General features: G+C 45.8%; 7 protein-coding genes across 7 annotated transcripts; 4 read left to right on the top strand and 3 right to left on the bottom strand.

Moving 5' to 3' along the window:
• Positions 1-525: 525 nt before the first annotated feature.
• On the bottom strand, positions 526-1534 carry GLAREA_09230 (NAD(P)-binding Rossmann-fold containing protein; the record flags this gene model as incomplete). The annotated part of the gene is made up of 3 exons (XM_008078191.1): positions 526-950; positions 1127-1185; positions 1245-1534. The coding sequence occupies 3 exons, from the start codon at positions 1532-1534 to the stop codon at positions 526-528; spliced, it is 774 nt and encodes a 257-aa protein (XP_008076382.1).
• Positions 1535-3091: 1557 nt separating this feature from the next.
• On the bottom strand, positions 3092-3898 carry GLAREA_09229 (uncharacterized protein; the record flags this gene model as incomplete). Its single annotated transcript, XM_008078190.1, has 1 exon — positions 3092-3898. The coding sequence occupies one exon, from the start codon at positions 3896-3898 to the stop codon at positions 3092-3094; it is 807 nt and encodes a 268-aa protein (XP_008076381.1).
• Positions 3899-5070: 1172 nt separating this feature from the next.
• On the top strand, positions 5071-6417 carry GLAREA_09228 (tRNA-guanine transglycosylase; the record flags this gene model as incomplete). Its single annotated transcript, XM_008078189.1, has 3 exons — positions 5071-5142; positions 5203-5453; positions 5505-6417. 3 exons carry the CDS (start codon positions 5071-5073, stop codon positions 6415-6417), a joined length of 1236 nt encoding a protein of 411 aa, XP_008076380.1.
• Positions 6418-7076: 659 nt separating this feature from the next.
• GLAREA_09227 (uncharacterized protein) lies at positions 7077-7991 on the top strand (the record flags this gene model as incomplete). The annotated part of the gene is made up of 2 exons (XM_008078188.1): positions 7077-7218; positions 7270-7991. The coding sequence occupies 2 exons, from the start codon at positions 7077-7079 to the stop codon at positions 7989-7991; spliced, it is 864 nt and encodes a 287-aa protein (XP_008076379.1).
• A 1826-nt stretch (positions 7992-9817) lies between these two features.
• On the top strand, positions 9818-10751 carry GLAREA_09226 (uncharacterized protein; the record flags this gene model as incomplete). Its single annotated transcript, XM_008078187.1, has 2 exons — positions 9818-9962; positions 10009-10751. The coding sequence occupies 2 exons, from the start codon at positions 9818-9820 to the stop codon at positions 10749-10751; spliced, it is 888 nt and encodes a 295-aa protein (XP_008076378.1).
• A 7198-nt stretch (positions 10752-17949) lies between these two features.
• Positions 17950-20015, top strand: GLAREA_09225 (uncharacterized protein; the record flags this gene model as incomplete). Its single annotated transcript, XM_008078186.1, has 2 exons — positions 17950-18804; positions 18855-20015. The coding sequence occupies 2 exons, from the start codon at positions 17950-17952 to the stop codon at positions 20013-20015; spliced, it is 2016 nt and encodes a 671-aa protein (XP_008076377.1).
• Positions 20016-22502: 2487 nt separating this feature from the next.
• Positions 22503-23304, bottom strand: GLAREA_09224 (glycosyl hydrolase family 61; the record flags this gene model as incomplete). Its single annotated transcript, XM_008078185.1, has 2 exons — positions 22503-23110; positions 23157-23304. 2 exons carry the CDS (start codon positions 23302-23304, stop codon positions 22503-22505), a joined length of 756 nt encoding a protein of 251 aa, XP_008076376.1.
• Between the last annotated feature and the right edge of the window lie 1894 nt (positions 23305-25198).

The following is a 25198-nucleotide window of genomic DNA, read 5'->3' as shown; positions in this document are numbered from 1 at the left end:
AATTTATGGATTCAAGACCTTAGATCGACAAGGCTTGTAGAAACTCATTCTATCCACTTCACAGGACTACAATGAACGTGTAAACTTACGAGTTGTGTTTCCATATAAAGACAGCCGGAACTAGGATACTGTTCCCAGCCATAAGCATCATGCATGGGCCATTGTTGTCTGCTCTTGGTTATCGCGTTCATGACGCCATGGGTTTCTTCACTTCTTGAGCTGTCACAATGGAGAGTCTTGAGATTAAAGATAGTGAATATAGGAGAGTTTAGAAACCCTCGTCTGAGAGTGTTAATAGGTCGGAATTTGACAAGGAGAACCTTTTTAAGTTAAGTGACTTAGACATTGCCGTGCAAATTCAATATTCTGGCGTTTGTTTTTGAGCTCTTTTCATACCTCAACTTTCTAGCTTTTTTTTTAAAATGGATTTCACGACAATTTCCCCTCTCTTGCGTTCGAACAGCTAAGAACTACGTAGTCCAAAACTCGCAAGAAACATTTAATTCCGCTTCACATCGCCCCCTCTCAAACATTAACCCGCGCTTCCCCCCTCTCCACCCCCTCAAGATCAGTCCCCCTAATAACATCCTCCCACTCATCACAAACCCCCAAATACCTCGTATACTTCGCCCTAATCTTCCCCAAAACATCGCTCCCCAGCGGGAACCGCTCCGGGATCTCCCTCCCCTGCGCAACGCCCTCCTTCCTCACCACATCCACCATCACATCCACCGCCTTAACCGGATCCCCAGGTTGATTCTTATCCATCTGCGCCACGAACCCGCCTACGATCTGGTTCAGCTCCGCGTAATCCGGGATAGCGGCGTCAGGGTCGAGATTCACGCCTAGGTTCCCCGGATCCATGATCTTGGTGCGGAAGAATCCGAGTTGGAAGAGGATGGACGTGATGCCGAAGGAGGCGGTTTCGAGACGGAGACATTCGAAGACCCCTAATAAAATGTAAGTGATTTGTATTGTGTGGGAAGTGGAAGGGAGATTTACCTTCCAAAGCAAACTTCGAAGCGCAATAAGCACCCGCTCCAGGCTCCCCCTCCATACCCCCCCGAACTCCCCAAAAAAACCACCGTCCCCGTTTTCCTTTCCCGAAAATGCGGGAGGAGCGCACGCGTCACGTTGACGGTGCCGAATAAATTCGTATTCAACTGTTTCAATAACCGTTCATGTCTATGAACTCATCAGTCCTCATTCTCGCTTATTTTATCACTTTGCGAAATGAAACTCACCCTAACTCCTCCACCATACCCGCCTCAATATAGCCCGCTGCGTTTACGAGCACGTCGATGGAGCCGTAGATGGCGATTGCGTCGGCGATTTTGGCGTTGAGTTCGGCTTGGGGAAGCGTGACGTCGAGGTCTAGGATCGTGGCGCCTAGGGTTTTGAGGTGCGTTAGACGTGTAGATGCGGAGGAGCGTGATGTAGCGATTACACGATCGCCTCTGGCGAGTGCTGTGCGTGTGAAGAGTTCGCCGAAGCCGGAGGAGCAGCCTGTTATTAGCCAGGTTAGTTGAGGCATGGTGGTGGAGGTTGTGAGTAAATTTGAGAGGCTTTGAGATATTCGGAGGGAGATTTTGGGGTTGTACATGCGTATTTAAGTACCTTATTTTATAGAAATTTAACCCTGTTGTGTGAGGGGTTGACTTGTTGGAAGTGTCGGATATCGTCATGGGTTTTGTTTACCCGATGTTTGATATGAGATATGATTCGTAGAAATTTGCAACATAACGGTCTTGACTCTTTTGCCGTGTTATGACACTTTTAGAGTCTTCCGAGAATGCGTTCGTGAGAGGCACAGGTCGCATTGACGATTTCTATGATCTAGGCCGAGTTAGAACTCTAGCCTCGGTGATTTTGCATAAACAAGGAGGTTTTAAGGCTATAGCACTCCTACAGAATAGAAAGAAACAAAAAGGTACTTAATACACCTAGTTATCTAAGATATTTCTATCCCGACCCCCGACAAAGGCTTCAAACAAAACCAACAATTATATACAGTAAAAAAAAACTCGGCTATTAATACTACTTTGGCACGCGACTAGCCTACTCATTCCTCTTCGCCGCACGACATCCTCGCTACCCAAAGGCAGAGGAATTAACTCCACGAGCGTGATGACGACCACTTGTCGGTGCGCACCCTGTTGAAGGCTTGTGAAGAATCTCAGCCCTTGTCAGTCGGTACTGTGCCGCTATGCAGAACTATAGGAGCTTAGATTCTTGCTTGTATACGTATGTAGTGATTAGAATGGTGGTAATTTGAATGCTGGGAATTGCTAAAGCATACACGTATACAATTGACATAACTGGTCTTTCTATTCCTTCGAGCTTTTGGGGTTAAGTCATATGAACAGTTCTGAGTCCATGGCATGGTCTTTTTATTTTTTTAAAAAGTAATTAAGAAATAAGTCAATAGTGCCAGAGGTTGAAAACTTCATAAAGCAAGCATGTTCTTCCGTGCTTGACTTGAACTACCATTTTTCAAGTGTCTTTTCAACCGAATGACACGAAACAAACGTTGCTATGCGAAGTTTATATCTATCATAAACAAAATTGACCACATGGAATACATATTATCATATTCAATAACTGGAAGCGACTGCTCCAAAATCGCTACAAAATCATTACTCTTGAATCACTTCCTCGCCGCTCTCCTGGGGAGCGGCAGAAGAAAAGTAAGTTGCAGGTAGCGAGTTTCAAAAGAGTGAGTTGTGGCAAACCAGTATCATCGTGTGCTTCCAGTGATAGATAGGCATTACAGAGAGGAAGCCATCTTTGTGAACGCGTGAGAGGTCGGAGAAAAAACCTCCATTGGAGAGAGTGAGTAAAAGATGTCCAAGGCAGCGCGGGTAATGGGATGCTTGAAGAACTTTGTGAAGTACACATAGTATCTACATGTCACAACGTGTCCTAACACATGGAACTTATCGATACTATCGAGCGAAGCTTGGCTACTTGCTGATCCGAGACAAAGCAAATACACTTCCCACTTGGGAAGCAAAAGAAGTAACAAATAAAAGCCAGAGTATAGACAAAATTAGATCGACTCATTTACAATTAAATATACACACACCTTCACCTACAAGACCAACGTCGATAACATTAGAGTAACCTCACTAGTCGCCGCGCATTTCGGTATAGCTTTCACCATCCCCCTCAACCTCACAGCTGGTAACGTAAACAACTTATACTCTCTCCCCGACTCCGTGCACACATCTTCCAAAATCTTCTCTTCCATGACAAATGCTTGACGAAAGTCAACCCACATGCGTAACAGTTTCTCCGGATGAACCTTTGGCGTAACGAATTCCACCTCTTCATCGTAGCCAATATGCTCTCCCTCGTCGTCGAGGAGTACTAGAAGAACCTCTTCTAACTTTCGAAAGCTTCGTATCAGTGAGGCTTTATTGTAAGACTCCCATGGACGTTTGACGTTCAAGTCGACATGCTCGATTGCTACTTTCCAGACTTCGTCTAGTACGCCTTCGTTATCCATGACTAGTCTTTTAAAGTCGCGCAGAGTATCATCGTATCCCATTTCTCTATGCCGTGGTAGATATAAGGTGTCCTGGTATGGGTCGAAGTAGATTCTCGCTGGCTTTGATGTCGTACCGAAACATAATTTGTACGTCTTTAATGTCTCGTGGCGTGATTCTCGGCAGACGGCGAGTACGGCAGGAGGTTTAGATGAGGAGAGGCACTTGTCAGCCTCGAGATCGAATCGAACCGTGACTGTTCGAGCGGTGCATGCGAACCTCCAGATACTGAGTCGTAGTTCTGGAGCTAGTTTTGAAAAATGGTGAAAGGATGTTGGCAGTGAGGTATTTGATGAGTTCGAAGGATTGGGCATGTTGAAAGTTTCTCTGTTGAATTGATCGACAGGCATCTTGATCAAAGAATCCGAGTATTGGTACAGTGACGGGTTTGAAGCAATATTTTGGGGTTAAGGGTTCCAAAACTTCACTACGTCAAAGATATAGTAGGTGTGCTTTCAAAGCTATGAAATATTGCGAGGACTTTGTACATGTGCTTCTCAAAGACAAAGCGGCAAAATAAGCTGAACAGAAAAGCGAGTGTATTAAGTCAAAGCAAGCAAAAAAACGCAAACAAAACAGCACCTACAGAGAAGCCAGAGAGTGACAGATATATGCTGCTTACATTTACCAGGCCCCAAAGCAATATGAGCCTTTCATGTCGAGCCTCATGGATAGCCAAGGATCATGTCCTCGCTACAGGTGCGGGAAGCCACAGACTGGCCGTTCCTCCGTACTTCCATTCGACTAAAAGGTAAAGTCTCATGATTTGGACGATTTAATTAGTTTGGAATGCGATCCAGAAGGGGACTTCTTGAAAATTTGAGGTTGATCCTTGAGGAAAGGCGGGGCTTGCATCGTGAAGACAGCTCACTCTCGCTTTTCGGGCAAGCTCCAAGCCGCTAGGTGGTCAGAATGGCGTGACTTGAAGACGTTGCAAACGTAAGGGGGGTCTTCAATCCCATGAACCTGGATAAATGAGGCTTGAAGTGATGATTGTTGGCGGTAATAGGCAGCTTCTTTGAAAGGTGTGGCAGGAAACTCGATTCACTGGCTTTTGCATTTTATATCAGTACTTGTATTAAGCGAAGTGCCAGGTCGAACCTGGTAAGAAGGAGTCGTGTTTTTGTTTGTTTTAACTTATTGATCAATGGGGCAACAGAGGCCAATTCAGGGGGTGAAGGGTCCACGTCTTCGACACGAAGGTCTCGGCCACTCATCAGCAGCTTCACCAGAAAGGAGACAGGAAGCATTGTCGTCCAATGTCAGCTGGTTGGCACCAAGGAACGACCTTGAAGAGTGATAGATAGCAATCACATTGTGATGTTGGCTCGTATGCATATTACTGCTTATAATATTACTGGGAGTCAAATAAAGGATGGAATTGTTGAAGAGAAGAAGGAACGCAGACAGGAGCAACTTGAAATGAATGGTCCACCAACAGCCGATAAGGACTCCTTATCGGGGCGCAAGACAACCAACAACAAAATAATTCTCCCACGCCCCGTCATACCAAGACAACACCATGGCATCCGAATCCTTCACACCAGTCTCCATGCCATCCGCTCTCAGATTCGACCTCCTGGCTCGCTGCTCTGTAAGTTCTCCTTTTCCCCTTCAAGAAGCGCATAAAACTCATAGTGACACACAAGACTAGACCACGAAAGCACGAGCAGCAAACCTCACACTCCCTCATGGACCCGTTCAATTGCCCTTATTCATGCCCGTGGCAACACAAGCATCACTCAAAGGATTGACACCCGAACAGCTCGAAGCAACTGGTTGTCGATTATGTCTAAACAATACGTACCATCTAGGCTTGAAGCCAGGACAGGAAGTACTGGATAAGATCGGAGGAGCACATAAACTGCAAGGATGGAAACACAATATCCTCACAGATAGCGGGGGGTACGTCCATTTCATGTTGGACTATTGGTGAAGATATCTAATAGTCTACAGCTTCCAAATGGTCTCCCTCCTCAAACTCGCCCAAATCACTGAACAAGGCGTCCGCTTCCTCAGTCCCCATGATGGCACCCCTATGCTCCTCACCCCCGAACACTCCATCAACCTCCAAAACACCATCGGCAGCGATATAATCATGCAGCTGGACGACGTGCTCGTTACCACTTCGCCCGACCATGCACGTATGCGCGAGGCCATGCTTCGCAGCGTCCGCTGGCTCGACCGATGCATAGCCGCGCACGCGAATCCTACTACACAGAACCTCTTCTGCATTATCCAAGGTGGTTTGGATCTCGAGATGCGCGCGGAGTGTTGTAGGGAGATGGTTGCGCGGGATACACCGGGGATAGCAATTGGTGGGTTGAGCGGTGGAGAGGCAAAAGCGGATTATTGTCGTGTGGTCAACACCTGTACGAGTTTACTGCCAGAAATGAAGCCGAGATATGTGATGGGAATTGGGTATCCTGAGGACCTCGTTGTCAGTGTAGCGCTTGGAGCGGATATGTTTGATTGTGTGTGGCCGACTCGGACGGCGAGATTTGGGAACGCGATAACGAAGTACGGGATGTTGAATATGCGACATGCGAAGTACGCCAGTGATTTTGGGCCTGTGGAAGAAGGGTGTGGATGTGTATGCTGTCGAAAAGGAGAAGGCGGACTGAATGTCACAAGGGCGTTTGTTCATCATCTCGCTGCTAAGGAGACGGTGGGCGCGCATCTGTTGACTATGCACAATGTGTGGTATCAACTGGAACTGATGCGGAATGTTCGGAAAGCGATTTTGGAAGATAGATATCCTGAGTTTCTGAAGCAGTTCTTCAAGGATTTACATGCGGGAGATAAAAGTATGTACCCGGACTGGGCGGTTGAGGCGTTGAAGACTGTGGGTGTTGATTTGATGGAGTAGAGATACCCAATTGAGATTTAGATTGTGGTTTTGATTGTTGCTTTCCTATGAGGTGAAGTGTTGTTCTTGTCTTCCCTTATCCCCACACTGCCTGTATAACATTATAGAAACTATTTCACCATGTAACTCGGGAGTTCCACCTATGTTTGCTAAAGTGTCAGTCATCCTTCTACAATGTACACTATAATAGAATTTATACACTGCGTACCTAGGTAGGTCCAATCTGGAGGTCTTATACAAATCTCTAAGCGAGAATCGTGGCGTCTCGTCTTTGTTCATCGACGAGGAAGGTGCGATTCAGTCTGGGGTTTCTTGGCGTCACATCTTCCACGGTTTCTGGACTCTGCCACTTTCTTTTCTCTTTTCCTCTTCACAAAACTCGAACGAGAAATTGAGACAACTGCCTCGTCTTGTCAACACCATTCTGCGATTGATGAATTTCAAGCGGTATCTTGTCGTCTACTTTTCTCAAAGTTGTCGGTGCAAATCTCAAGATCTACGAACCCGCCAATTTTGACCTCCAAGAATTTCTCTTGTTTCTCCAATCATTTCAAATACCCAGTGAATCTATATTCCAATAGATCGGTATCTCAGCCCTTCAAACAACGCGTCGGCGTAAAATTCAAAGTTGACACCATCACCTAGTACTTCGCGTTGCTATGTCGACCAACACTTCTTCAACTATCGACAAGATGAATACTTTATCCAGCCGCGAATATGAAGGTCATCAGGGAAATATGTCTGCCGATGGTCACAAAAGCAATGTTGTATCTGGGAAACAATCCATTGGCATTTCGGGAGGTAAGTCGTGTTCGTTGTAATTAGGTAGTATGGTAGCTAATGGTCGATCAGCAATTGAGTCGACCGAGAATCAGGAGAATTTGTCAACCTTCCATCACTTTCGAAAGTTACCCGTAGAGATACGTCTGATCATTTGGAGAAAAGCCTGCGGAACACCACGAGTTGTGGAAATCATATACAATCCGAATCGGCGGAAGTGGAACAAATTTCCATCTAGAACACTCACTCCGGCACTTCTCCATGTTTGCCGAGAGGCTCGTACGGAGGGATTGAAATGCTACGAAATGCTCCCCGGATATGGTGATAGAAATCAGTACCGGGAAACATACGTGAACTGGGAGGTGGATTATATTTTCCTTGCCGAAGAAGAAACTCGTTGGAAAGACTTCCTGTTCGATGTGCTAGACGTCAGCCAGCCAACAAACACGGTACGGGAAAAGTGCCGCCATTTAGTAATGGAGTATCATCATGAGATACACCTGTACCATATTTGCAACATGTTTGGTATACCAGCGAGTTTTAGGGAGATCTTTAGGCAGCTGGAATCTTTCACAACCGTCTGGTACCCAGCCTCGTGGGCAGACCTAAACATGTCGCACACCATTGAGATCTACAAAAACCGCCCCGCTGAAGGGGAAGCAGATCTTTGGGATGCTATGCTCGAATTCCAAGCGACAAATCCATCTATCGTGGTGGAATACGGAAAGCTGAAAGGAAGAGCCAATTATCGGCTTAAGACACAAGCTTGGCAATTGAATGCCAAAACACCATAAGGTACGATAAAAGTTTTGGCCTGATCCACTAAACAAGAAAACTAAATTATTGTAACCAAGACGCTCCTACCGTCGGATAATATCATTCACTCCGGGAACAGCAGCCTTTCCAACAAGTTAGGAAGAAACAGATGGAAGCGAGATCACGTTTCATGGTTGATCTAAATTGCCCTAAATGCACTTGATAGAAAGACATATGGCTCTGGAGCAATGGCTTCATTTTGCTTTAAGAATTTCATATAGGCAGGGTGCTCTTATATCCACCATTCTTGCTATTTTTAGCATCTCAATTAGAGCTTCAAAATCTCATGAGTAGCTTCCAAAGAATCTAAAATACAGATTCAGTAGACTTCGCCCTACTATTCATCCAATACAACACCAAGTCTTACTCGAAAAAACCTTACCCACCCTATTGGCAAGTCTGTCTTCTCGGAGTGGTCGGCTCCGTTAGGCATTCAGCACTTCGTATTTATAACACAGATTTTGACGTCCACATTTGGTGTAACAATCTTTTCCTCTAAAATTCCGACTAGCAAGATACTTCAATACAGGATATTATAACATTGTGTAGTGCCTTTTGTTTGTACCTGTTTGGACAGAACTCTCGCTTATTCCTAAATTGTCTTGGCGATCTCCCAGGAGGTCTTCTTCATGTCCTGTTCCTTTCACTTTCACACTCTTCATCTTCCAACATACTTCATGATTCTTCGATCTTTACTCTGATCTCATTCTTCAAACTCTCGATCTAAGGAGATCAATATCGCCACTTATTATTACAGTATCAACTGTTTGGTCCCTCCTCTACGAGCTTTGGATTTGAGTACGACTTGGAGCTCTGGAAATTCGATAGCCATACTCATTCATCTTCGAATTATCTTCTGTCTGCAAACACTATACGACAAGGTGTTCTGGATATACGACAGGGTATCAGTGCTCACCTTCAAGACATCTTCAAACCTTCTTGAGAGACCCTGCACGATTTGGAACTCGGATTATACGACGGAATTTGACAGTCACCTTCATATTCTCTTCTTTCAACACGTATCCAGACTTTCGATCTGTGCTCGCTCTCGATCCATGTCTATTGATATTGGAACTCACAGCTTACAACCTCAACTATTCACAACCCCAACTGCTTTTGCCGTCTTCTTCAATCTAGGAAACTTTTACGACAAAACGATCTAGAATTCTGAAGTAAGCGACTCACTAATCTTCAAAGCCATCTTCTCTTCTTAGAGAACTCTGCGCGACTTGGAATCTCTGAACCTCTGCAGGTCTTGACGGTCGCCTTCGACTTGTCTTCTGCTCGCGAAATTCTCCACTATTTGGAAAGTTTCGGGATTACACACGCTTACTCACCTTTAATTTATTCCCTTCTCTTGGGGATATCTGCATCACTTGGAGATTTGAGAATTCCACAAGTCTCACTGTCAATTTTTTTTAAAAAAACCACCCCGAAATACATTACGCAATTTGGGAATTACACGAATTACGCGGGCCTTGCCAGTCATTTTTGAGCATATTTTCCCCTTGGGATATTCGGTGCCACTTGCTAGGAGTCTCACGAGCTTTCAAGCTACGCCCGTCTCTTTAAGGATCCTGCCGAACCACCGGGACTCTAGGATTCTTCGTACCTTGCAGTCATCTTCCAACCTTCCTCGCCTACAATTCTCTTGTACGGGTTGATCTCGGATATCCCACAAGCTCCGACAGTCACCTTCACAATATTTTCGTTCTTCTACAAAGGCTTTCCTCCTGAAATATACAACTTTCGAATTGAAAGCTACAACTCACAATAAGACACTTTCTTTCGACGACTCGACAAGATGAAGCTGCGTTCGGCAAAAACCTACGAGCTTCCTCCCAGCGACAAAGCCAAAGGTCGTTCATCCACCTTGAAGAGCAGAAGTGAGGCTAAACGAGCAGCCGCAAAGAGAAAGGCAGTTGCAAATCATAACCGGGGTAGCAAACGTAAGTAGTGTTCTCAATGTCTTAAGCAACAACTTACTTTCTGCAGGCAGTCGTACAACTGAGGAGATTGAGCTTGCACCTGTCTTTCACTACTTCCAAAAGCTACCGATTGAGCTCCGGCTAAAGATCTGGAAGGAAGTATGCAGGTTCCCTCGAATCGTAGAGCCCTTATCTTCCAACAAACCCAATTTCCCATCAGAAAGTCTTGCACCGGCGCTGCTTCATGTCTGCAGAGAGGCTCGCGAAGAGGGGCTCAAGATTTATGAGATGCTTCCTAGCTATGGCGACCTCTCCAGATTTCGAGAAACATATATAAACTGGCAGGTTGACTACGTTCTTGTGCCAGTTGGTGCGAAGCGCAAAAAGAGTATAGATCCTAGTAGTCAGAATCCCCCATTCAGTCTCTCTCGATTCTTGAAGCACGAGGGATATCAGAAGTGTCTTCATCTGATAATACCGGAGACGGAATTTATTCATTTTCTCAGTTTGGTGATAAAACTCAATCGGCAATATCCTTGGTCTTTTGATTTTGATAGACTGAAGACACTGGAGTCTTTGTCAATCGCCTTGCCATCACCGCACAACGGCCACAAGCAACGCGGTGGGGTTGTCAAAGCCATGAGTACCTGGAGATCGCATGCTGAATTACTCGAAAGTAGGCCCCGTCCTAAGATTCCTTACCTGATTTGGGATTTGCAAAAAGTCAACGTTTCGTTTCCCAAGGATCTTAAAATAGGATTCTGTCAACTGGAGGTTCTCCCTGGCTATCGTCTAAAGGGGAGGGAATGACGGGATTCGCAAGGGAAATGGTGTGTCAATCCACACAATATTCGGTATCATCCACCAAAATCTTAAGCGGAACGACTGATATCAAATCGCAAAGAAAAAACATGCTTCTTGATCCATGCAATATTCAGGAACCATCCATCACTATCACAATCGAGGAGAAATTGGAGGGAAAATGCTCTTACAGTATCTGGATCTATCCACAAATATCTTCAGCAGGACAAGTCATTGGCATTTACAAGAGAACAGTGTTCTTGATCCACATCACAGTTAGGCATTTACTCGACTTCAATGATGTCTCTACGATTGCTGGGATCGATATAGGTGATTTGGGAGAAAAACATCGCAGCCGCCTTGAATAAGACCATCAAATCATTTTTCTTAAGAAAGCTTTCATTAACAAAAGTTTAGTCATTCTCCATGGAGCACAGCAATTAGTTTACAAGTGGGCTATATTTAGTCTAATGGCATAGCTTTTAGTAGTCATTAAAAAAATCACGTTCTCGCAACTTTGACTTCACTGATAGTGACTTCTTATCTATTTTCAATATGCTTCGGAGTCTGAGCTTCCCAGGTCTTTTTGCTACACAATCATTCTCATTATTCATACAATTGAGCACAGTAAACAAAACAAAGCTCAGGACGAACCAACCTTTCTACTGAATAGATTGAGACGTATCCTCTCGTTCCTGCTATTGCACACTTCATCAGCTCGGGCTCATAAGCTTTTAAGAGGATAAGATGTGTAGGATCAGTGGCTGTATTTCCTGACCTCCTGTAAAAGGTACAAGCCCTCTACTACCCAAAGACCAATCTATTTCGGTCACCCATCCTAGTCACCAAACTTCAAACAGACTCATAAAGGTATTTCGAAAATTTCAAGCCCCTCCTTTATCTTTTCTCTGAATCCCACAGCACACACACCTCACTCACAAACCCATCAAACCACCCAACCAATACCCCTACCACCAATCTCCCCATCCCCACATACATACCCTAACCACACCAAATCCCCTAAACTAAACACGCCCATATCTAAATCACATCCCATCAAACCCTCCTCACTAACCAGCTAATCACAATCTCACCTTCAAGTCAAGAAGTCGCTGCACCTACATGAAATGATCTACTTGAACGCTGCGATCCTCAGAGGCTAAGAAGTGTGTTTCTCACCGTTCGAGCAAGTCACGGCTGGAAGGAGATGGATGAGGAGATTTGGATTTAAGATTGGTTAGCGGGGTGAGATTACGGTACGGAATTTTGGTGTTGATGAAGAGACTAGGGGGAAGTGAGGGTTGTGGGTGAGATTTAGCACTCAGATTTGACTTCAGGAGGTATTTCGATAAATGTCACGGCATATATGGATTGATTAATATCTGAGGGATATGGACCTGGATTCGGGATATGGGAGATATACACGATTTGATTGTATAGTGTTGAGATTAGGCGTTGCGAAAAGAGCAGAACGCTGGTGATTCTGAGTTGGTTTGATGTCAAAAGCTTCGATACGAGGATCTGTGTCATTATCGACTAATAATCAATTTTCTCAAACACAAAATCAAAATCAAGGTCTTTAAATCTATCAAATCTGTATTTTCTACAAAGTAGTGGCGGTCGTAGACATGAACGTCACCTTCTCCATCTCGCTTAGCTCAACTTCAGGAGAAAGAAATTCTGTCTGCGCAATACATATAAATCCGTAGAAGATCCTACCTCGTATAACAAGAAGTGCTTTGCATCGAATTAAAACTCAAAGACAATTTTGACTCTTTGTCACCACTTACATATACTTCACCCAATGCTGACATGCTGAGATATCTGATTTGAAATCCGATTCGGGTACCTGTCATGTTGCCGAAGCGTATTCGTAGAGTCTCTTCGCCTCCCTGCCACAAGATCGAGTAGCAAGCGACCGATTCGCAGATAGCTAATTCGTCATGCAATTACTTACCTGATAGTGCGCGATATGAGCAGTGCCATCAACAGGCAGCAACCAGCTCAAAAGCAACTGGCAAAGCTGTACGAGCGAAGCACACTTTACGGCCGCGTAATCAATTTTCTGAACATGAGACTGAGCCTCTGCTCCGGAACGAAAGCTGGCAGCGGTGAAAGTACCATTTTTGGTAGGTGACTTCCAGGTTCCTTCTGCTCGGTTGACGACACCCTCACAGGGTTTGCAACATCGCGCCTCTCGAACACTTGTTCGCGCCTCTCAGCTCTCAATGCGAATCGTACGTAAATAACAATAAATCAAGCCTATAATTTACGATATTTCGAGTTCCCGTAAATCGGTAAATCCAATGCGCGGTTTGTTCGCAAGATGCCGCGCGCGAGAATGCAACACCCCAAACTTCGCGCCCGAGATTCCATTCCGGCCGAGATACGACTTCCAAAACCATCGAAGGAGGTGCCAAATGTGTGATAGGGGTAAGATCTCAACTGTGAGAACCGTCTCAAACTCCGTTCCTTCCATCGCCATCTCCGCTTGCCGAAATTTGTACGCCCGGCTGTGGTAAGGAAGGGGCTGAGATTCCCGTGTTGCGGGAGTTGCGGCGCGAATAGTGTGGGATGACAGACAGGAACAGGAATGAGAGCGTCATGATTTTTGTTGCTATGCGAGAATGTGAGGAAGTCCGTAAGATCATAACGCCCGACTGAAGTGATGGGGTCGTAAGAGGAACTTATCATGTTGTGGGACAAGATGATAAAATTCCGTTACCAGCGGAAGAATGCGGTAAGGGTGGTGAGCGTAGGGTGGGAGCCGTCTTACTTGTAATTGTGCTAGGTCAGAATAGCAACATGGTATCTTAGGTTGGTCAGACTTGAGCCATTTGCGCTTTTGTATGAGCCCATTTTGAGGCGTGATTTTGATCGTGTTCTGCTTTGTGTCAGAGCTGAAACCAATTATTCGGTGGTAATTCGGAGTCCCACGAAATTCGAGTCGCAAAAGCAAATCATAGATTAGAGTTTTTGAAAGTTGACAAAATGAAATCGTCATAAAGTTACCTGAGCAAGGCAAGAAGCGTGGAGAGTCCGACGCCCAGTTGCATGGCAACCTCCTTTTGACCAAGCTTCACCCGGTCGGTGTTTGCATCTCTGGTACTCGAGCATGTTCAACTTCGGACGAGGACAACTATCCTCAGTGTCCGGAGATCCGTATTCATCCAAGGAAATCCGATCGCCAATGATTCGAGTCTCCTAAGTCGAAAGAATAGTGAGGCTTCTTCCATACCGACAAAGGGCGTTCAATCCTTGGTTGTGTTGTGTGCTTTCAAACTCGGTCTTTAGATTGAGTTTACTATGATGGCCGAGAATACAACGCAAGTCCGGCTATATTGAAGCATTGTGTTGTCGAGGCTTTTGAAACCAGGTGAATGCTGGTTGGGATAGACTTTCTGATGAGTCCAGGGCTTCCTGTAGATCTTTGAGGTAAAGTACGAGGTGATCGTCGAGGAACATCGATAGCAAAAGCATGCATGCAGAATTGAGCCAAAGTTGGCTGGGGAGCTCAAGTATTTGAAGCTGGGTCTCCTGTCCATTTGAATGTAAGGCTTCGTGACAGATGATCTCCTGAACCTGTAAATCAACAGCTGTCGACAAGGAGGAAAGATGAAGCGACGCTGAACCAAATCCATAAACTAAACAAGGCTTGAATATTGAGATTCATGTCTTTCAAAACCTGTTTCGTCGATTGAACGGGGAATGAGGCTATGCTTAGTTGATGATGGAGAGCACCTTGCCACTTGTGCAACAATCCTAATTCTGGGAAGGAACTGGAGAGAACCAAGCTACTTTCACGTGACTGGTCTCGGCAAATCATGTCGACCGCCTCACTTTCCAGGTTAGTTGCAGGTCTGCTAGTCGTTTCTCATCAAGCAATCAATGCGTTGCGCCACCTAAAGGAGATTTTCCGGATTCTTACGATCGGGTTCCGTATCATGGCCAGTTATTTTCCACAGTTTGTACGCTCCCAAGCACAATGAATAAGTGAAGAGTTCTGTCAAACGAGAATCGTTTGCTTGAGGCTCCATTACATGATCGGAAGACACAGGGCTACAAGGGCGCGGTAGCCAAGTGTATGGATATAGCCGTCCTCCCGAGTGGATTGAAATATATTAAAATAGATACACAGCTGATTTGTGACGTGGAAACGCGTTCGATGACCTACAGTGAGACGGTGCAGTGAATAAGCGAAGCTGATGGATGATCAAAATTGTTACCTGGACTTCTTGAGACTCGCAAACGTAGCCGAGATCGAGATCTGTGGTTTGATTGTGATTGTTTCCTAATGTGGACTCGTATAAGCGTATTCCGAGATCCTTTCCGCGGGAGTCGTCTGTTGGGCTTTTCGAAATCTACTTCCGAGAATGCCAGACTTCGACACGGTGGTCCAGGATCAGAGCAAGGCGTTAAGATTCTCCCCATACCCAATGCTGTCATGAGGCAACGAAGCGTTGTTGAGCGAAATGCTGAGATATCTGGCCAGCGTGTCCAAAAGGTCGTGTCGAGTCTTGGATGTTTACTCGCATGCCTACGTTGATGAGGGTGGTTGCATCAATCGGGAGGGAGCTCGTGCAGTCTGCACCTAGCTCAATAATGAGCACTTGTGATCTGCGAGGTGGCTACGATACCGGGAATGGGATGCCCAAGGGAATGTGCGAAAATCCAAGTTCTCAAGTCGGCCTGATGAAGATCTTGACTCGAGGCGCGACTCGGAGGAGGGCCTGGTGGAGATATACTGAAGGAAGGGTAAGTTTGAGTAGTGTAATATCAGAGCTTCCATAGAACGCTAGAACAAGGGATTCGTGTGTTCTTTGAGGAGAAGATGCGTGTGAGCTGCGGTGAGCAAACAGGGAGCCCCCTTCCCTTATAAGCAAAATCTATATGGAGTCGATGGAAGCATCAAGGTTCAAACTCTAGAATCACGACTCCTCAACGGCGGTGAGTTCGCTTTGCCGTTGACTGGTGGATTATTCGACCCACCTGCGAGTTCAGACCTATCGTGTTGAGTGTTTCATGGTCAAGAGCAAACAAAACAAGCGACGTCTCCTTTTGTCCCCTTTTCGAGGCTTTACCCGAGAGGCCAGGCACTCAGGGGTCGGAACACGCTTAGGAGGGCCAACCCTTCCACGGGTAGCGAGAAAGGCGTGGTGCTGGGATATTAATTCGCCAAAGCATTGCCGGTACGGCGGCGGCGGGTACCTCGTACTTTCACGCGCTTGGCTAGATGTTGGTAAATTGCTATTTACGTTCCATGGAACTTGGAATGTTGGAGAGCTCAAAGAGTTGTAAAGCGCTATGCTTGTGTTGTCGGGCAACCAAGTACGAAAACTGGCAACAATTCAGTAATTGCCATGTCATCTCAAGCCTCTCATAGCGGCTGCATCGTCGCCGCAAACAGGTGCTTGCCAGTGGAATGGAATGCCGTGCCACCGCGGACTTGTAGGATTGATATTTGATATTTGAATTGTCTGAGTAATCCTGTGATTCTAAACAGGGAACTGACGGCAAAGGTTATCCGCTCTATACACACTTAGGCCTTTAAATTTTCGTTAATATTCCTGAATTAACAACAGACCATAATCTGCACCACGATCAGGTGAATCAGAATACTTTATGGATGATCCGGTGCCGGAGCTGCCGAAGGCATGAGCTTCATGCGAACACACGACACCAGCTGATAGTTCAGCCAAACACATACTCGTACTCGTCGACAAGAGAGCAGCTACAATGTGTGGACGGGGATTTCGCATGTGTTTGCCCCTTCAACAGCACTATACAATATCGAAGTGACTGTAGGTGTGCAGGACAAGGAAATGCGAGCTGACGTGTGAGCAAAAGAATATCGCCATCGGAGACTCGCAATTCTTTTTCCTAAGTGCTGTCAAACCATCCCGCCTCACTTCGGCGACCAAGATTGCAGGACCTCAAGCAAATAATAATAGAATCATGTCTTTGGAATCTTAATACTCCCATCCCTCCCCCGCGGTTACAGAACGACTACCGAGATACGATTTACCACCCTCAGGTAATCTGGATTACCGGTACCATAAAATATCTACCCTTGACACTTCAGCCCAGTCCTCCGCTTACGCCCCATATTATTGCCTCATCTTCTTTTCGGCTCCAGCCTCAATCTCGTGGAAGGTCCCTGACTGTTCGCCTTGCAATTTTCAACCGTTAATGTCCATATCTGGACAACCTCCTCGCCTGCATATGCATTATACGGGGAGGGTGAATAACGTACGGAGTGTGTGTGGCAGTAATAATTGCTTTTCGGGCTTTAAAGTAGATAATGTCAATCACCCCTTACACTTCCCCATCACATCTGATGCATTTTTGCATTTTCTATCAATTTTATTTTGCAAAGGATTACCTGTCACATTTAATCCACCGTAACGGAACCAAGTTACCCAGCACTGAGCACTCACTTGCACCTGCGTACTTTGCGTACTTTGGTATGGGGATATATGGTCAAGGCACAACACACACCCCCTTGCTCTTGCCATTCCTGTCTCATATTATCGCTTTGTACATACTCCGACCACCCTTTCAAAACAACCTTTTGGCGGCTGCTTGTCCCTTTAGGAAAGCCACCCTCTCTTTCTGCTTTCATCTTTCCTGCACTTTCACAGCACAACATTTGGGAGGTTTCTTTGTCAACAATCCAGTCCTTTCGAGTTACGTGGGCATCACAATCCCCAATCCAGTCTTTACAGCTCCACTCAACATCAGCATATAACTTCTTCGAGCTGTACGCGCACACATAGACAAAAAATAGAACGAAAAGTTGTTGCAGGGCATAGAATAGAGGCATCGAGAGCTCTCGCGAGACACAGCACTAGAGGTGAGTTGTACGCACCCGCAGTGTAGAAACACAAACACCCGCCTCTCTCGGCGACCACCCGTGCTGCCTCGAGACATCCTTTGAGTGCTCGAAGAACGTCGTGGTACAACATGTGTGCTGCCGGGTCTTTACCCACGAGATCAAGAGTCCGAGCACAAACAACGAGGCGCTGTCTTGATTAAGAAAGAGCTGTACTGACGTGAATGGCGATTAGATCTGCCTCACCGCTTCCCTTTACGAGGAAATTCGATTCCGACTTCAACTCGGGGAACTACAAAGCGACCTTTTCCAAATCATCTGACTGATAGTCCTCGGGAAAAGTGGGTCGCAGCTGGACTGGGAGTTATAGCAGAGATGGATCCGGGTTCAGGAAAAAGAAATAGAGGGCCGTCAGTTACAGCAAATAATGAAAATGGGAGAGAAACACCACAAAATCGTCCAGATACGCCGGAAAACCATGATGGAGATCCTATGGCCACCGAGGGCGAGGACGATTCCAAGCCTCAAGGAATGGACTTGGGAGATGCCGAGCAAACATATGGTATTCAAACACAGAAACCACAACCGTTTGGAGATAGCCCTCCGCGCGACGACAGACTTTTTCGTGCGAACCCACCACTGAATACCGAGAAACTCTCAAAGCCGAACGCCTCCTTAGAACCGCCTGTTACAAAAGGCACTTTGAGTGAATTGGACGTCAATAAGATTGTTCACAACCCTCGACTGAGGCACGACATCAACTTTGACCCTGATTTACACTTTAGGCCAAATCTGGATGGTGAAAAGGGAAAAAAGAAGACTCAGAAATCAACATTCTTTTGGGACACCATGCGGTCGGAATTGGTTGAATATATCACGAATCGAGAAAGTTTTGAAGCTCGACATGGGGACAATGACTGGACACTTCCAGCGACTCTGAAAGCTATTCGTGGTATTCTAGAAACACTAGTGCCACAACGAGACCGCGCTTCTGTCGAAGAGACCTTTAACGTCGATTTACTGATGCAGCAATTCCGAATGGGCGTGGCTGATCTGGTGAAACTTGCTAACTGGCTTTCTCAACTCCTGAAATGTCATTGTGCTCCCATGAGAGATGACTGGGTTGACGAGATGGTAAACCAGCTTAGCAATGGAGACCGTAATGGAGATGTGACCTTACTTGTTGCTGGTATGCACAATCTGTTAGGCGTTCTCGAGGCTATGAAACTAGTAAGTTGAAATCGTACAAAATATTTGCTATTAAACTAACGAGCCATCAGGATGTAGCAAACCATCAAATCAGGTGTCTGCGTCCGCTACTTATTGAAGACACTGTTTCTTTCGAGCAAAAGTATTTCTTGAAGAAGCATGGCATGAAGAAAATCAAGCTGACGGAATCTCATGCATGGTACAATCGTGCAATGGATTTGCCAGATCTCGTTGAGACAAATGCTCCTGCGAACAATTCATGGACCTTCATGAAGGCACTTGTTTACTTGAGTTTGCCATCAAGAACGGAAGCAATGCCAGCGACTTTTGCATTCGACGAGGATCGTCTATCAAAGTTCAAAAGCGATATACAGGATTTGATCAATCTTGATATTTGCATGCACATGTACCGTGGTTTGGAGACGCAAAATCAACAAGAAGCTAGACAAAATGCGAGAGAAGACACACCTTCGAGGTCATTCACTTCTTCGCCTTTTGATAGACCTACCTCTCCCGCGGACAACACTCTACTTTCTTCACCCACGATCCCACAAGCCCATCATTTTACATCAAGAGTAAGAAACCATGCCCAAGAACGTGGACACTTCATCCGCACTCTAACGGGTCGACAAATATGGATACCGAGTGTCGAGGATGACATGGCCACCTCCTCATCTGGATCAAGTCCAAGATCATCGCCATCTTCTGCGCCTTCGACACTTGAAACTAACCCACCAACACCACTGTATCTGTCCGTTCCTATTACAGATAACTCCGCCCAAGCACGAACGTCATTACAAGCTATCCTCTCGTCTCTCACAACATCTGACAAATGGAAAACCTTGTCTCCATCGATGGCTCTCGAAATTCTTCGAATGACGAAAACATCTCTCGCTCGTCTACCACAATTCGAATCGCATCTTCAATTCCACATCTCCAATCCAACCTCGAGACTACACCAAGAAGCAGAACAACGTGTTCTACAACAGCTTCTTCCTGTCCTTCAGAAGTTGGTTGCGACTTACACACCTCTTACCAGCGTTCAGATCTTCGAGGCCGCAATCGCCCCGAAATCTGGTCCTGGTAGCGTCCAACCACAATCCAACGGTGTTCACGACGAGATCAAGGAGGTTTCGACGAGGATAGCGCATATGGGAATCCTCCATTGGCGAGTCTGGGCACATATCGCATACTTGGTAGATCCGGACGCGGTCGGAGAAATAATGTCTTGAACGTCTTTGAAGACATCTGGAAGATATAAAATAAACCAGTCGCCGAGCCAACGATCCATCAGCTATCAAGCCGAATTCGGAAAATTCTCAACTCAGCATTATTGCGGGCTCTATTCGACGGGCGAACGTCACCATGACTTTGACCAGGAGCTCGATACGTTCAACTCACATCATCATCTCAACTTCCCTTTGTCAACAACATCATTTTTTGCATCTACTCGGGGTGTCAATAGCTTTGCATTAACCAAATTTCCTCGCTGTTTTTGTTTTTCCTTCTCTAGACTAGATACCCCGTCCGTCCTCAAAACTCCATCGTTCTTGCGAGATTGTAAATATTTGTTTTGTGGGTATAGAATGGCAAAGCACACAACCTTTTTTTTCTTGTTAGCGAAAGGCTTGGGATATTGGCATTTGGATGGTTTAGGGCGGTTACCTGTGGGGTCTTACGCGTTGCTTTTTTTTTGTATTTATTTTGTTTTTGGGGACACTTTTAGAACGGGGTTCGGCTCGAGCTTTGCTGGGATGGGAAATTTGTGCATAGATTAGATGAGTGTGCGGGATCTTTTTAACAATGCTTTCTGGGGTGAAGAGAGCTGAGAGAAAGGGTGGTGTGATGTGGGGTGTGTTTTTGGAGGAGTAGAATACTTAATTGGGAGGGAGAGGGTGGTGGGGATGGCTCTTTTACTGGTTGATTGAGTGGAGTGAGGGGTGTAGAGGGGTGTGGTAATTCAGAAATTGAAGAATGCTTATCAAACTTGAAAATTGGTTTCTGTATATTGTGCTGTGTGAATGTGAACGGTCTTTGCACCAACTTTTGGGCAGGGTGATAGATCTGATACAGGGAACTCGCTTGCCCTTATGTTGGTTCTCCGTCTGGTCACAGAGGGAGCCATCCCAGATGTTCGGTCTTCGGTGATAGCTGGGGCCATCATAGATCTAGTTGAATAAAGTTAATCCTAAAATACACCTAGAATGATAGTTTTCGGTTTCATCAAGTATTTGTATTCTCAGCTTTACAAAGCCATTCCTAGAAAACAAGCCTTCACCGGTAGGATACCGCTCCCACGACTACGGCCTCTAAGTTCTGATTGTATCATATTCGACAATGTTATCTAATAATGAGCCTTCACTCGCAGTAAATCATAGATAGCTGCTGTATATTTCTCACACTCGATTCTGAGAGAAGCTGCTGTGGGAATACTCGCTAAAGGGGTAAAAGTGATGTATTTATATATAAATGGATGGATACTGGATAGTTGTATATATCTCAACTCTCGAGGTCTGGTCAGGAAGTGTAAGATGTGTTTAAGATTTATAGAAGGACTGGCTTGTGATTAGTGCTTGAGATAAGGTGGCAAGGTGGCAAGGTGGCAAGGTGGTGAGGTGGTGAGGTGGTGAGGTGAGGTAAGTGGTAAGTGAGTACAATTATTGGGCGGATTGTTGTACGGGTGCTGTAGTATTGATGGTCTTGATATATAGAGAGGTAAAGATGAATGTGCATGTATGATGCAAATATCGGTTTATTGATAGATGGTACTACATTCTACAGTCAGTATTTGATGACCTAGATATGTAGGTGTGCTGTAAGATGGGCAGTTTGTGAGAGTTGAGCACTGGCGGGAAGAGCTTTATTGCAATAGAGACATCCATTTACTTAGATAAGCGCTCCCACGTAGGCTCACTACTATCAATCACACAATACACCACTAGCACAAACAAACCACTCCATCCCCCAAAATCCCAAATCCCCCATTCACCCCTCCCCTCCCTGTCCCCTTACCCTCCCTTCCCTACCAATCCCCACCCCAGAACACCCAAAACAAGCCAATGGATCGATAGATCGGAAACGTGCGACATGCAACAAAACTCTTTGAGCATTTTTTCGGGACGTGAATCCTTGGGGTGAAGTTAGACTTGAGATCGGCCTTGTGGGGCGGGGGGGTTGGGTTGCAGGTTACGGGTTGCAGATCGGAGGGGGAATGAGCGGGAGGTTAGGTGATTCATTGTGAGTGTGAGGGGGAGTGATGGGGGTGTGGTTTAGTGAACCCGTGTATCCATCTCTTAATCTAGATATATGAAATGTACCGTAGTCACATTTTTGGATATAGATATAGCACATAAATACTGCTCGGATGTATTGTTTCCCTTTGACTACTTTAGGATTACTAGGCTTGAGGTCTTTCCTGAAGTGGATAGAGTCCTGCGAGTTAAGCGAGGATGTTTGTTTCTATGGTTCACTTGATAGTTTTGAAGTTAGAGTTATCGTATTTGAATGTTCAGAAGTCGTGAAATTGCTGGTCATTTTCGTCATTCCCTAAGACTGGCATTTTTGCGAATTCGTAGGAGGTGGAATGCTTTTGCAAGATAGACACTTCCAAAGTTAACCAACCTATAACCCATATATACAAAACATCTCCTACCACACCCACCTATATACACTCTTAATCATCACTTATCTCCCACCATCTTCACATCCATCCCTCACTCTCACTTCCACAACGCCGGTCCCGGAAACGGATACGTCGTCGCCCCACCATAAACATTAAACACCACCCCCGCATCCTCCCTCCCATAAAACTGCATCGCGCTCTTCCCACCCGTAACCTCCCTGGTGCCACCCCCCGTAACATTCAAGTTAACACACTGCGGATAATTCTGCGCACCATCCACCGAATACGCGCTATGAAGCGCTATAATCTCATGGCGTAGGACATACACGCCCTTCTTGATATCCTTCGGGATCGTAACGTTCCAGACACTTCCCCCTTTGATGAAATCATCCACGACCCAGGCTTTCAGCCAGTCCGTGGAGGACGTGACGCCCGCTTTGAGCGCTTGCTGCGCGAGCTTGACGAATTTGAGATCGGCTTTGGCGACGTTGGTGCAGGAGCCTGAGGGACATGGAGCGAGGTAGTCAATGATGGGACCGACGTGGCTTTCGGGCCAGGGCGCTGGGTTCCATTGGAGTTGGATGGTGGAGCCGGCGGTGACGGTGACGTATTTTTGGCCGGGCGTGGAGGACTTGTGGCAGATTATGTCGGGGGAGGTGTAGTTTATTGGGGGGACGAAACCGATGTCTGGGTTGTCGGCGAACCCTGTGGTTTGTTAGTATGATTTTGGGAAGGGGAGAAGGTTACAAACAGCCTGCTACGAGGGGAGCGGGTGATTGATAGCGGAATCCTGGGTCGTAGCCTAGGGATTTGACGCCATTGGCGGTGATGTATTGGACGTAGCCATGGGCGGAGACGGTTGTGGCTAGGAATATGGCGTTTGATAGAAGAGAAATCATGGTGTCGACTTGTACGATTTAGTATGTACCTTGAGAAAGATACAAGTGTCGAGTACCTACCTTTATATCTATCCTCCTCCTCAAGATCATAGATCCCGTAAAATGTGCCGTTCACCCAGTCGCTCTGGCTAAGTATAAATGGTATAAGACATCCATGGTATTTCTAGAAAATTCCTCGAATGAAATGACGGGTTTCCCAAAAAGATTCTGGCGAGGTTGAAAGAACGTGGATTAAGCGTTGTAAGTGTTCTTGAAGCCACGTGGTTTGCTATTCTTCCAGATTGACCATCTTAACTAAACAAGATAGAGAATCTCGGAGCAGCACGCCCGTCTTGATGATCACGGAATTATATTACTCCAACCAATTAATTTCATCATTGGGAAAATGTCAATATAGGTGAGGAGGAAGATTAATCCTCAAGTGGGAGAGGAGTCTTAGGATGAGGATATAAGCGCTCCACTGAGGGAGACTCGTCCAAGTTCTTGTAGTCCCAGCATCATATTTCAGCATCAAGTCAGTACCGACAATTCGAATGCTGTTCTACGTACGCAATATATGTCGATGAGCGCGAACATATAAGATGTCGAGGCATCCGTCCTCCATTGGAGGGTGCCCTGGTGGTAACTTGTAAGCGACTTCTCCTCTCACTTACTGTTTTCAACCACGATACCCATAACACTTTGAAACATGAATCTTGTCAGAGGTAAAGTAAACAACGCAAAATGAGGCTGACATCCTTCTGAACATGGTTTCTCCAGTCGTACTGCATTGCAATTCCCGTACGGTAAACGGCCATGCAGCTGGTTCGATTTTCCGGAGTTGTGCATGTGTCAGATGCACAGTATTGTAGCATGACTTCCACAAATCATCATGTCCTCTAAATGATTTTGGATAACATTTGTGCCTGCTGGCGAGAATAGAAGATCTTACAAAATCAGGCGCAAGGTAGAGCAAAAGCGTGATGAGATGGAGGGGTTCACATGTTGCGGGGTCAATGTCGATCACGTGAAATGTCTTGCCAGCCGAAGATTGTCTCAAAACTTCAAATAATTGGTGAGATCAATTTTAAAAAATACGAAATAGATCAACATGTTCATGTCATCATGCGGCCACAAAGCGAGTATCACAAACGGCCGAGGTTTGGTCGCAAGAAAATTTGTGTTCTTTGATGCCCGTCTCCATAGCAACAAGGCTTCGAAATTGTCAGGGCGCTTGTGTTGGTGGATCCAGCTGAACTGGAGAAGGCATGGCTGCCGTCGGGAGCTCGCTTCAAGTAACGTCTCGTCAAACGGGTGTATTTGTAAATATGATGCTTCTGTTTTGTCTAGATCTGGTGATGCAGCTGATACAGTTTAATGAGAGTGTTGAGGCAGATACACTTCTGCTTCTTATCAGGTCGTATTCCAAAGATCTCACCGGACGACCGAGAAGATACTTTCTGATCGGTGTCATGATGATGTCTCATCTCAAACCTGATTTGAGTACAGTAGTTGGATGCACAGTTGAATGCACTCTGCAGGAGAAGAATACCAGACAGGCAGCTGCATTGAGCCGCAGTTGAGACGGGCACATGATCTTCTCATTGGACGGTAACGGGTCTTGCTGCACGAATACAACACTGCCACAAATGTTCTTCGTAAGATGGCGGCGAAAAGCAAGAGCAGTTGGTTGTGGGAAGAGACTGGTGAAGATGGGGAGAAGAAGAAAGAGCCAGTTGAGATTCAAATGATGGTCTCCATGTGATATAGATGTGATGGAAGAGCGTTGCCAACAGCCTTGGAGACTACGTAGTAGAATCTGCGGTTGGGTTTTATATTTCCTCCAGTTAATATTTCGTATATTTCGGTTGCTGCCGCAGATCACCTGTTCCGTTTGCTAATGTCTGGTAAAATT

The sequence above is a fragment of the Glarea lozoyensis genome, assembly GCF_000409485.1.
Source record: "Glarea lozoyensis ATCC 20868 chromosome Unknown GLAREA1, whole genome shotgun sequence".
NCBI lineage: Eukaryota > Fungi > Ascomycota > Leotiomycetes > Helotiales > Helotiaceae > Glarea > Glarea lozoyensis.
Note: the sequence above shows the minus strand (reverse complement) of the source record. Positions and strands in the feature narration are given on the sequence as shown.